At 46.0% G+C, this 13,737-nt stretch overlaps 1 protein-coding gene across 4 annotated transcripts in view; it reads left to right on the forward strand.

Annotated features, from left to right (window-relative positions):
• LOC125450997 (ankyrin repeat and death domain-containing protein 1A-like) overlaps positions 1-13,737 on the forward strand; it is a 100,166-nt gene that overhangs the window by 40,766 nt on the left and 45,663 nt on the right. For all 4 annotated transcript variants that reach the window (XR_007247190.2, XM_048527587.1, XM_048527588.2 and 1 more), the window contains exon 15: positions 12,951-13,082. Coding sequence is in view for 3 of the 4 variants with exons in the window: in XM_048527587.1 (XP_048383544.1) it covers positions 12,951-13,082 (132 nt within the window). In the remaining variant the exon portion in view is untranslated. The remainder of the gene's footprint in view (positions 1-12,950; positions 13,083-13,737) is intronic.

Below are 13,737 nucleotides of genomic sequence, written 5' to 3' on the forward strand. Positions count from 1 at the left end.
AAGAAGACAGAGGGTGGTAGTTGATGGGAAATGTTCATCCTGGAGACCAGTTACTAGTGGTGTACCGCAAGGGTCGGTGTTGGGTCCACTGTTGTTCGTCATTTTTATAAATGACCTGGATGAGGGTGTAGAAGGATGGGTTAGTAAATTTACAGACGACACTAAGGTCGGTGGAGTTGTGGATAGTGACGAAGGATGCTGTAGGTTACGGAGAGACATAGATAAGCTGCAGAGCTGGGCTGAGAGGTGGCAAATGCAGTTTATTGCGGACAAGTGTGAGGTGATGCACTTTGGTAGGAGTAACCGGAAGGCAAACTACAGGGCTAATGGTAAGATTCTTAACAGTGTAGATGAGCAGAGAGATCTCGGTGTCCATGTACACAGATCCTTGAAAGTTGCCACCCAGGTTGACAGGGTTGTTAAGAAGGCATACAGTGTTTTAGCTTTTATTAATAGAGCGATCGAGTTCCGGAACCACGAGGTATGCTGCAACTGTACAAAACTCTGGTGTGGCCGCCCTTGGAGTATTGCGTCCAGTTCTGGTCACCGCATTATAAGAAGGATGTGGAAGCTTTGGAAAGGGTGCAGAGGAGATTTACTAGGATGTTGCCTGGTATGGAGGGAAGGTCTTACGAGGAAAGGCTGAGGGACTTGAGGCTGTTTTCGTTAGAGGGGGCATAGCTTTAAATTGAGGGGTGAAAGATATAGGACAGATGTCAGAGGTAGTTTCTTTACTCAGAGAGTAGTAAGGGAATGGAACGCTTTGCCTGCAATGGTAGCAGATTCGCCAACTTTAAGTACATTTAAGTCATCATTGGGCAAGCATATGGACGTACATGGAATAGTGTAGGTTAGATGGACTTCAAATCGGTATGGCAGGTCGGCACAACATCGAGGGCCGAAGGGCCTGTACTGCGCTGTAATGTTCTATGTTCTATGTAAGTTACAAGACTGGCATCTACTGACAATGTGGAAAATTGTCCAGGTGTCATCCTGAACACACAAAGACAAATCCAACCTGACCAATTACTGCTCCGGGAGTCTATTCTCGATCTTCAGGAAAGTGAAAGAAGGCCTCATCAGTAGTGCTAGCACGCAGCACTTGCTTAGCAATAACCTGCTTTCTGACTCCCAGTTTGCATTCCACCAGACCGATTAATTCCTGACCTCATTACAGACTTGGTTCTAATATGGACAAAAGAGCTAAATTCCAGAGGTGAGGTGAAATTGACATCAAGACTGTGTGTAGCATCAAGGAGCCCTTGCAACACTGGAGTCAGTGGGAATCTCTGCTGGCAGGAAGGAGGATGTTTGTGGTTGTTGAAGGTCAGTCAGTCTCAACTCCAGAACATGGATGGAGGAGGAGTTCCTCAGGATAATGTTCTTGGCCCTGCTTCATCAACGACCTTGCTTCCATCATAAGGTCGGAAGTGAGGATGTTCACTAACATTCGACTCATCATATACTGAAACAGTTCAAGTCCAAATGCAGCAAAACATGGACAGTATCTAGGCTTGGGCAAACAAGTATCAAGCAACATTCATGCCGTGCAAGTGCCAAGTAATGACTGTCTCCAACAATACAGAATCTAACCATTGCCCTTTGATATTCAGTGGCATCACTGAATCCTCCACCAGCAACATCCTTGGGGTTACAATTGATTAGAAATGGAACTGGATCAGCTACATAAATACTGTGGCTGCAGGAGCAGGTCAGAAGCTAGGAATCCTACAGGAATAACCCACCACCTGACTCCCCAAAAGCTGTTCACAATCTGCAAGGCACAAGTCAGGCATGTGATAAAATACCCCCATCGCCATGGGTCAAATCACGGAATTCCATCCCTAGCAGCATTTGCGTCAATCTGTAGCATGTGGATTGCAGCAGTTCAAGAAGGCAGCTCACCACGAGCTTCTCAAGTGTAACTACTATGCTAGTCTAACCAATGATTCCTGTTTGTCATAATGAACAACATAAGCTTGACTTGCATGTACCATCATGTTGAAAATAATGAGTAGTTGTTTTGGATATCCTACGTAAACTGAACATCTCCCAGACCATCCATAACCTCATCACCTCAGGTGACCTCCCAGACACAGCCTCCAACCTCATCGTTCCCCATTTCTATCTCCTTCCCAAAATCCACAAACCTGACTGCCCTGGTTGACCCATCGTCTCCACCTGCTCCTGACCCACCGAGCTTATCTCCACCTATCTGGACTCCATTTTCTCCCCCTTGGTCCAGGAACTCCCCACCTATGTCCGGGACACCAACCACGCCCTCCACCTCCTCAAAACTTCCGATTCCCTTGCCCCTAACACCTCGTCTTCACCATGGACGTCCAGTCCCTGTATACTTGCATTCCCCAGGCAGATGGCCTAAAAGCCCTCCACTTCTTCCCCTCCCAAAGGCCCAACCCGTTTTCGCCCCCACCAACTGACACCCTTATCCACTTAACTTGCCCTTCCCCTTACAACTTCTCTTTCAATTCCTCCCACGTCCAACAGACAAAGGAAGTGGCCATGGGTACTCACATGGGCCCAAGCTATGTCTGCCTCTTTTGTAGGATACGTGGAACAGTCCCTCTTCCATACCTACACTGGCCCTAAGCCACACCTCTTCCTCCGCTACATCGATAACACTATCGGCGCCGCCTTGTGCTACCATGAGGAGCTCGAACAGTTCATCCACTTGACCAGCACCTTCCACCCCAGCCTTCAGTTCACCTGGACCATCTGCGATACTTCCCTCTCCTTCCTGGACCTCCCTGTCTCCATCTCTGGTAACCACCTTGAAACTGATATCTGTTTCAAGCCCACCAATTCCCACAGCTATGTAGAATACACCTCCTCTCACCCATCTTCCTGCAAGAATATGATCCCCTACTCCCGATTCCTCCGCCTTCACCAGATTTACTCCCAAAATGAGGTGTTCCACTCCTGAACATGCCAGATATCCTCGTATTTCAAGGACCACAACTTACCCTAAAACGCCCTTGACCGCATCTTCTGCATTTCCTGCACCTCAGCCCTCACAGCCCCTCCCCACAATAAAAGCAAAGACAGAATTCTCCTTGTCCTCACATACCATTACTTGATCAAATACAGTCAACACGGCTTTGTGAGGGGTAGGTCATGCCTTACAAACCTTATAGAGTTTTTTGAGGATGTGACTAGTAAGGTTGATGAGGGTCAAGCTGTGGATGTGGTGTATATGGACTTCAGTAAGGCATTTGATAAGGTTCCCCATGGAAGGCTCATTCAGAAGGTCAGGAGGAATGGGATACAGGGGAACTTAGCTGCTTGGATACAGAATTGGCTGGCCAACAGAAGACAGCGAGTGGTAGTAGAAGGAAAATATTCTGCCTGGAAGTCAGTGGTGAGTGGGGTTCCACAGGGCTCTGTCCTTGGGCCTCTACTGTTTGTAATTTTTATTAATGACTTGGACGAGGGAATTGAAGGATGGGTCAGCAAGTTTGCAGACGACACAAAGGTCGGAGGTGTCGTTGACAGTGTAGAGGGCTGTTGTAGGCTGCAGCGGGACATTGACAGGATGCAGAGATGGGCTGAGAGGTGGCAGATGGAGTTCAACCTGGATAAATGCGAGGTGATGCATTTTGGAAGGTCGAATTTGAAAGCTGAGTACAGGATTAAGGATAGGATTCTTGGCAGCGTGGAGGAACAGAGGGATCTTGGTGTGCAGATACATAGATCCCTTAAAATGGCCACCCAAGTGGACAGGGTTGTTAAGAAAGCATATGGTGTTTTGGCTTTCATTAACAGGGGGATTGAGTTTGAGTCGTGAGATCTTGTTGCAGCTCTATAAAACTTTGGTTAGACCGCACTTGGAATACTGCGTCCAGTTCTGGGCGCCCTATTATAGGAAAGATGTGGATGCTTTGGAGAGGGTTCAGAGGAGGTTTACCAGGATTCTGCCTGGACTGGAGGGCTTATCTTATGAAGAGAGGTTGACTGAGCTCGGTCTCTTTTCATTGGAGAAAAGGAGGAGGAGAGGGGACCTAATTGAGGTATACAAGATAATGAGAGGCATAGATAGAGTTGATAGCCAGAGACTATTTCCCAGGGCAGAAATGGCTAGCACGAGGGGTCATAGTTTTAAGCTGGTTGGTGGAAAGTATAGAGGGGATGTCAGAGGCAGGTTCTTTACGCAGAGAGTTGTGAGAGCATGGAATGCATTGCCAGCAGCAGTTGTGGAAGCAAGGTCATTGGGGTCATTTAAGAGACTGCTGGACATGCATATGGTCACAGAAATTTGAGGGTGCATCCATGAGGATCAATGGTCGGCACAACATTGTGGGCTGAAGGGCCTGTTCTGTGCTGCACTGTTCTATGTTCTATGTTCTCTATATCACCCCATCAACTTCTGGATTCTCCACCACCTGCAATCTGACCCCACTACAAAGGACATATTTCCCTCCCCATCCTTATGTGCCTTCCGGAGGGACCGCTCTCTATATCACTCCCTTGTTCAAGCCACACTCCCCACTAGCCCCACCACCCTGGCACCTTGCCCTGCAACAGCAGGAGGTTCTACACCTCCCCCCCCGCCAACCTCCTTCCCCAGCCCCAAAACAACCTTCCACGTTAAACGGATGTTCACCTGCGCATCCGCTAAAGTGGCCTATTGTATCCGCTGTTCAGGATGTGGCCTCCTGTACATCAGGGAGACCAAACGGTGGCTTGGAGACTGCTTTGTGGAACACCTACGCTTGGTTCGTGACAAACGACTACACCTTCCATGCGCAAACCATTTCAACTCCCCCTCCCACTCCCTGGACGTCATGTCCATTCTGGGCCTCCTCCAGTGCCACAGCGATGCCACCCATAAACTGGAGGAACAGCACCTCATATTCTGCCTTGGAAGCCTACAACCCCATGGTCTCAATGTGGACCTTATTAGCTTCAAAATCGACCACTCCTGACCTCATCCCAAGACCAGCACCCCCTCTCATCTCCGCCTCCTTGACCTGTCCACCTTCCCTCCCACCTATTCGCTCCTCCCACCTCACTGGCCAATTCCCACCACTACCTACCTACCTACACTCACTTTTACTGGCTTCACCCCAGCCTCCTTGACCTGTCCGTCTTCTCTACCACCCTATCGGCTCCATTGCTCACCTGCTATCACCGTGCCCCCCTCCCATTTATTTCAGAGTCCCCTTCCCCTAACTCATTTATGAAGAAGGGTCTAGATCCGAAACGTCAGCTTTCCTGCTCCTGTGAGGCTGCTTGGCCTGCTGTGTTCCTCCAGCTCCACACTTGTTATCTCAGACTCCAGAATCGGCAGTTCCTACTATCTTAGAACTTAACACATTCTTCATAAAAGAATACATGTTATTTTAACTGAGTAATGGTATGAATTCATTCCCATGCAAACAAATGTGGGTTCAACCAGGCAATTCAATTAATTTCTGACTGTTGGCAGTCTTTCTGCAGTTTGTTTGTTACTTCTAAGATTGTTGAAAAACCAACGCTGAGAAGAAAATGACTGGCATGTGTGGGAAGATTGCAATTTTTTATATCAAGCGAGCGAAACTTTCATCAGGATCTTTTCCCTGCATTGTTTGTAGGCTTTAAGACATTGCGATGAGATTTTTGATGAGTCTTTGATTGCTGATAGCTCCTTGATCAAAAAGAAAACATTGGCATCCAAATTCTGGATGTGCATGTTTGGTGTAGGAATGTCAAATGTAGCCTGCAGCTGTGGTTAATGTTTACTGTAGCTTTAGCTATCAATTTTTAGGTTACAGTTCGAGGTTTATTTGAAATCAGAAACTTTGGAGCGCTGCTCCTTCATCAAGTGAAGCCACTTCACCTGATCTTGTCCACCCTAGTCCAACAATGGCACCTCCATATTATGGCTATCAACTTTCAGTGCAGAGAAGGGCAGGCATTATCATTTATACTGCTGGCTAACATGCTGGTTTAAGAGGCTTGAAGCATGAAGGACTACCCACTAGTACGTGAAGTGTAACCTGTTGTTTTATTTGTCCACAAGGGCAGTTAAGAGTCAATCACATTGCTTAATGGTTTGGAGTCATATTTAACGTAAGGATGACGGATTTCCTTACTCAGTTGACATTAGTAGACCAGATGGGTTTAATGACAATTGACAGTAGTTACATGGTTGCCTCCAGCTTTTTATTTCAGATTTTTATTGAATTGAACATTCACAGTTAAATTTGAGTCCATGTTCCCAGAACATTAGTTTGGAGTTCTGGATTTACTTGTTCAGTGATACTGCTACCACCATTCTATTAGTTGTGGTGTGTGAATGAAAATCTATTGACAAAGAATTTACTAGTAGGTCTTCTGTGGGGGGTGCGGGATGGGTTGAGGCCTTACCATTGGGTCCATTGCAAGAGATAGTCCTCCTCTGGCAGTCAGGGAGCAGGTAACACTTCAGACAGGCTTTGAAACTTCTTCCTTCTGCTCAGTCAAAGCTGTGGTCTCAAACTGTTGATGAGTGGGTGTACCCTTCCACAACAATGGCTAGGCTTTTGTGGCTATATTTTAATTTACAACTTTTAAATGTTTTCGGGAGGGAACCTGTTGATGGAGGTGCCTCTCTCTCTTAGCTGAGCTGCCAGCTGCTGCTCCTTAGGTTCAGGAGGACCTCCTATTGATCCTCTAGCCTAGAGAGCTTGTGCTCCATGTTTGACTGGAAGAAGGCCATTCTTCAGCCATGAATTGGTTAATTTGGGTAAAATCACTGCCAGGTGACTGTTTCCTGTACATTGCAGGATCAGAGGCTTGGAATCTTCATTTGAACCTATTGATGAACTTTCTTGGTCCAAAACCCAAAACCCCACTCTGAGATAATGGGAACTGCAGATGCTGGAGAATTCCAAGATAATAAAATGTGAGGCTGGATGAACACAGCAGGCCAAGCAGCATCTCAGGAGCACAAAAGCTGACGTTTCGGGCCTAGACCCTTCATCAGAGAGGGGGATGGGGAGAGGGAACTGGAATAAATAGGGAGAGAGGGGGAGGCGGACCGAAGATGGAGAGTAAAGAAGATAGGTGGAGAGAGTGTAGGTGGGGAGGTAGGGAGGGGATAGGTCAGTCCAGGGAAGACGGACAGGTCAAGGAGGTGGGATGAGGTTAGTAGGTAGCTGGGGGTGCGGCTTGGGGTGGGAGGAAGGGATGGGTGAGAGGAAGAACCGGTTAGGGAGGCAGAGACAGGTTGGACTGGTTTTGGGATGCAGTGGATGGGGGGGGAAGAGCTGGGCTGGTTGTGTGGTGCAGTGGGGGGAGGGGACGAACTGGGCTGGTTTAGGGATGCAGTAGGAGAAGGGGAGATTTTGAAACTGGTGAAATCCACATTGATACCATTAGGCTGCAGGGTTCCCAGGCGGAATATGAGTTGCTGTTCCTGCAACCTTCGGGTGGCATCATTGTGGCACTGCAGGAGGCCCATGATGGACATGTCCTCTAGAGAATGGGAGGGGGAGTGGAAATGGTTTGCGACTGGGAGGTGCAAGTTGTTTGTTGCGGACTGAGCGGAGGTGTTCTGCAAAGCGGTCTCCAAGCCTCCACAGGGAGTGGAAATGGTTTGCGACTGGGAGGTGCAAGTTGTTTGTTGCGGACTGAGCGGAGGTGTTCTGCAAAGCGGTCTCCAAGCCTCCACAACAAACAACTTGCACCTCCCAGTCGCAAACCATTTCCACTCCCCCTCCCATTCTCTAGAGGACATGTCCATCATGGGCCTCCTGCACTGCCACAATGATGCCACCCGAAGGTTGCAGGAACAGCAACTCATATTCCGCCTGGGAACCCTGCAGCCCAATGGTATCAATGTGGACTTCACCAGTTTCAAAATCTCCCCTTCCCCTACTGCATCCCTAAACCAGCCCAGTTCGTCCCCTCCCCCCACTGCACCACACAACCAGCCCAGCTCTTCCCCCCCCACCCACTGCATCCCAAAACCAGTCCAACCTGTCTCTGCCTCCCTAACCGGTTCTTCCTCTCACCCATCCCTTCCTCCCACCCCAAGCCGCACCCCCAGCTACCTACTAACCTCATCCCACCTCCTTGACCTGTCCGTCTTCCCTGGACTGACCTATCCCCTCCCTACCTCCCCACCTACACTCTCTCCACCTATCTTCTTTACTCTCCATCTTCGGTCCGCCTCCCCCTCTCTCCCTATTTATTCCAGTTCCCTCTCCCCATCCCCCTCTCTGATGAAGGGTCTAGGCCCGAAACGTCAGCTTTTGTGCTCCTGAGATGCTGCTTGGCCTGCTGTGTTCATCCAGCCTCACATTTTATTACCCCACTCTGAGGTTCTGGTTGGGAATTCTCTTCTTTCGCTACTCCACCTCTAAACCTTTATTTGAGACACTCCTGGAAAATTTATTACTTTGATCAAGGTTTTACTTAACACACCTTTACTGTCCCCTTCAGCATTTAGCATGCATATCATTCCTGTGTCTCTGTAAATCACCTTAGGATACTTTTTATTGTTGCAGCAGTTAATTAAATACAGGTTGACAGCTCTATCTCTGAACATGATGCATGAGGTTTGAATACCACTTAACTTGGAACCTAAAACCCTGAGCTTTCTTCCATTATTTAACAAGACACATCTACGTGAACTTATTTATGTGCATTGGGTAAGGATATTTGCATGGAGAATGGGGCATCAATTTGTTTGCATAAATTCGTCAGCTGGTCTTTTACTCTAACCTGGTTCTTGTCAACATTGCCAAAGTTCAGACAGCTTGCCAGCAAATTGCTCTTTTTAAAAGATAAAAATAATCAAAATTAAAATCAAGTGGTAACTGAAGTGTTCTATTCAATTGGAGTTCTTTGCTAAACAGTATTTCTGTCTTTTGTTTGAAATTATGGGCCCAGAGAGAAGACTAAAAATCAGGATGTGTTGAGTTCTAATTCACTTCAATGCATGAAAACTGGCAGTTTTTATCTTCCTGACTGAAAACTGAAAATAACATTTACTATCTTGATGTGTTATGACAGAACTTGAATTCTTTGAAAGAAATGTTTATTTGCATTTAACATTTAAAATGCCAACAAATTCCATATGTTGTATTCACTCCACTATATGCTCATACCTGCCCCAGGACTGAGCTTGTTGATCACTCCTTATTCTCAGCTTTCTAGTATTACATTAATTATTCAAAATCATCCCTAGGCAGATACAAGTGTTCATTGTCGCTTGAGGATGGCTAGATAAAATCATTTTTAATTTTGTTTTATTTGTTCACAGGATGTGAGTTTCACTGGTAAAGGCAGCCTTTATTGTCCAGCTTTATTCAAAAGTAAAAATCTGATTTCTCTTGGAATTCCTTAGCCATCTTCCTTAGGTGACATGTGAAATAACTCCACAGAGGCTGGTGTCCTGTCACCAAGTCACTCTTTATTTACTTATTCTTTGACGCTGATCCAGCTCCCTCAGAGCCAGCTCTCAGTGTGACCAGGATGTCTGGCACTGTAATCAGAGGTAATGGGAACTGCAGATGCTGGAGAATCCAAGATAATAAAATGTGAGGCTGGATGAACACAGCAGGCCAAGCAGCATCTCAGGAGCACAAAAGCTGACGTTTCGGGCCTAGACCTTCATCAGAGAGGGGGATGGGGAGAGGGTTCTCACCTTGACCCTGCCTCCCTAACCTGTTCTTCCTCTCACCCATCCCCTCCTCCCATCTCAAGCCGCACTTCCATTTCCCACCTACAAACCTCATCCTGCCTCCTTGATCTGTCCATCCTCCCCGGACTGACCTATCCCCTCCCCACCTATACTCTCCTCTCTACCTATCTTCTTCTCTATCCATCTTCGGTCCACCTCCCCCTCTCTCCCAATTTATTTCAGAACCCTCTCCCCATCCCCCTCTCTGATGAAGGGTCTAGGCCTGAAATGTCAGCTTTTGTGCTCCTGAGATGCTCCTTGGCCTGCTGTGTTCATCCAGCCTCACATTTTGTTATCATGCCTGACACTGTAACTACGTGAGGCATTCTGGATCATGACATTATTACAATGAAACCCCAAATGATTATGAATGATAAATCATCATGTGTATTCTCTGGTTGGTTCACTCGCCGAGCTGGTGCATTAGTTCGCAGTCATTTCATTACCCTGCTGGGTAACATCAGTGCAGCCTCTGATAAAGCGCTGTTGTGTTTTCCTGCCTGTCATTGGAACGCTGGTGTCTGTTGAGCTGGATTACCTCCCCTCCGGTTTTCCTTCGCAATGGTGTCAAGCTCTATGTGTTTGATGATGGCTTTCTTAGTGGAGAACCAGGCTTCTAGGAATTCTCATGCTTGTCTCTGCTTCGCCTGTCCCAGGATCCTGGTGTTGTCCCAGTCGAATTGGTGGGTTTCTTATCCATGTGGATTCCATGTGGATGGAGATGATTGAGTGTTGGTCGTGCCTTTTTGTTGCCAGTTGATGTTCATGTACTCTTGTAATTAATTTCTTTCCTGTTTGTCCAATTTAATGTTTGTCGCTGTCTCAGCAGGGAATCTTTTATATGATGTTGGTCCTGTCCATAGTGGATCTTTGGCCTAGTTGAGCAGTTGTTGTAGTGCTCATGTGGGTTTATGTGCTACTCTGATGCCCAGTAGTCGTAGGAGTCTCTGTCACTTCAGATGTGTTCCTTATGTAAGGTAGCATGATGAGTGTGATGGGGAGTGTACTATCTTCCTGATGTCATGCGTGTTACAGACATCTTCTGAGCCAGATTTTCAGGTATCCATTGTCCTTGAATACTTGCAAGAGGTACTCTTCTTCTTTTTGGTGTAGCTCTGTGCTGCTGCAGTGTGCTGTTGCTCATTTAAGTATTGTTCTCATGCAACTTTGTTTGTGTGTGTTAGGGTGGTTGCTGTTGAAATTCAGTACTTGGTCAGTGTGTGTGGATTTCCTGTGTACTTTTGTTAGGAATTCCCCATTGGTCCTGCGTTCCACCATGACTCCCTGCCAGGTACACCATCACATAGATTAGCCAAGGAGCTACAAAGGAGACTAAGGCACCTTGTCAGCAAGTCACCCCACTCAATCCACTCAGCCCAAGAGTTCCTCAGTTCCATCAAGGACATGAGAATAGACGACAATGAGACCATGGTATCATTTGACATTATAGCCCTAGTCACATCGATAGACATACCACTGGCAAGAGAAACACTAGCGACACCACTAAAACAAGAACAAAGACCGGAGTGATACCATCTCCACAGACAACATGCTGAAGCTGCTGGACCTATGCCTCACCACTCGCTTCACCTTTAACAGCCATATATATGAACAGATCAACGGGACACGCATGGGATCACCTATTTCTGGACTAATAGCTGAAGCAGTGATGCAGAGACTTGAAAGTATGGCCCTTCCGCTAATCCAACCGAAACTATGGATACGCTACATGAACGACACCTCCGTAATTTTTAGCGGACCAAACTCGAGGAGACACACAAACTAAAAATCCCTTCACTGGGATCAGAATCACTAGAGAGGAGGAGAAGAACAAACAGCTCCAATTCCTGGACATCATTGTGAAACCAGCTCAGTGAGCCAAACAACCAGAGCATCCACAACCCGAGCTACAAATCTACTCAGTAACCTTAGAGACACCATGTGTGTCTGTCGTCTTTTATACGTGGTTAGCAGTAGTAGAGGAAAATCATTCCTTTGACTTTTATCCCTAATCAATATGGGTTCCTCTGTGCCATTAAGATACTAATGCTTTATAGATTCTGTATAAATATTAGACACTAAAATTTTATTGTCACTTCATGTTTCTTCCCTTGAAATCTTTTTACTAATGTCTCCAGAGCTTTATTAGAAATAGGAACCTTCCCTTTACCCCTCTACACCCTCCCTTCACCCTTCCAGACCATTAGCTCCCACCCTTCTGTGTGCACTTTCTTCTCTCTGTTCTCCCCTCCACTGGTTCCACCAGTACCCCCTGCCACCCTGAATCCTACCTCTGTACCTCTGAATTCAGCTTCAATAGAGCTCTTCCTCTCCACCGAGCGCAGTTGCTGCTTGGAGCTAAGCTGCAGGAGTGGATGAGGCAGCAGAGCTCCCTGGGAGAGAGTGACCGAGTGAAGGCAGCACTGTACCCTGCACCATGATGGTGCTGGCAATGGAAATGTCGGACAGAAGTATGACAGAACAAGGACACTTGCCCACTTAGATGGTTGTTTAGTTTGGCAGCATATTCTAAATCTATGGGGTTTATTCCATCATGTTATTTATTTGGTTGGTCAGGCATTTCTAGGCAAACTTCACACACATTCTTCAGCAGTGCTTCAGCTGATGTACAAAGGTCTTTGACTGATCTTGCTATCTTGTATTGTTGCTAAATCAACGTGGTAACTCAAATTAAGATTTTACTTATGAAATGTATTGGCTTGTGAAATCACATCCACCACCAAATGATAATATGCCTAAGTATGTACTTGGAATGCAGATGCTACCTAGTGAGTATTTTACCTAAGTCAGTTTTTCCCCTTTTATTCTTTAATGGCCTATGTATGTTATTGCTAAGATCAGCATTTGTTGCCTAGCCCTAAGTTCCATTGAACTGAGTGGCCTGCAAGGTCATTTCAGAGGGTAGTTATGAGTCAGCCACATTGCTGTGGATTTGAAGTCACATGTCGGCCAGACAAGGTAAGAATGGCAGATGTCCTTCCCTAAAGCACCTTGGTGAACCAGTTGGGTTTTTAATGACAACTGAGATAGCTTTATGGCATCATTATTGAGATTAGCTTTAAAGTCCACGTGTATTAATTAATTTGAAGTCACACCAGCTGCTGTGGCAGGATTTGAACCTGTGTCCCCAGACCATGTGTCAGATAAGTGGATTACTTTTGCGTGGTACCACAATGCAAGGTCGTGGTCTAATTGTGCAGTATGTTCTTATTCATCCAGCTTGTTGCAAATTGTTTAAGAACATTTATTTCTGCTTATTTAGGCTCAAAGAGCTACAGGGAACATGGCCACAGAATGTTGTTGATATGGTTACATGGAATCCTTTTAACTGGCAAGAACCCAGTCAAAGACTTGTACGAAGGTCTAATTAACATTGAACAGAGGAACTTAGCTGGTAAGTAATGAATAAAGGTTTAATTTTGAAGTAAAGACTCATGCTTTAATGACAGATTAAGTTCACTTGTGAAATAACTATCTTCTATGCATGTTTACTTGACTAATTAAATTGTACCACAGACGTTTTAATTTATAGAGTGCAGACTACAATTATAATAACTTTTTAAAACTTGACTGGAAATTCATATGGAGACATTCTGGTATTTCCTGTCAGGAACACCCTTCAGCCTTTATAAACTTTAACAACAGGTTCTGAGGAAGGGTCTCTGGAGCAAAATCGTTAACTCTGATTTCTCTCCATAGATGTTGTCAGACCTGCTGAGCTTTTCCAGCAATTTCTGTTTTGATAAACCTTTACATTGCCCAACCAGCTAACCAGACATTTACAATTAAGCTAATAGAGAGACAGGAATGCATGTTATGCAGTGTTATCTCCTGTTACCTCATGAAGACATTTTGGGAAACCTTTTTCCAAATAGTTCAAGTGCTGAAGAGGTGCCAAGATGGAGTTTGAAGCAAAAATGGCTTTTCAGTCTTTGTTTAATGCAAGATAGTGATTGGTAACACAATTGATCATAGCGCTGGGAATGATTGAATGGTAGTGAATCACATGGGTTTTTACGACTGTCTGTGGAAATACGGTTGTCATTAGT

Source organism: Stegostoma tigrinum, chromosome 3, assembly GCF_030684315.1.
Source record: "Stegostoma tigrinum isolate sSteTig4 chromosome 3, sSteTig4.hap1, whole genome shotgun sequence".
In the NCBI taxonomy this organism is placed as follows: domain Eukaryota; kingdom Metazoa; phylum Chordata; class Chondrichthyes; order Orectolobiformes; family Stegostomatidae; genus Stegostoma; species Stegostoma tigrinum.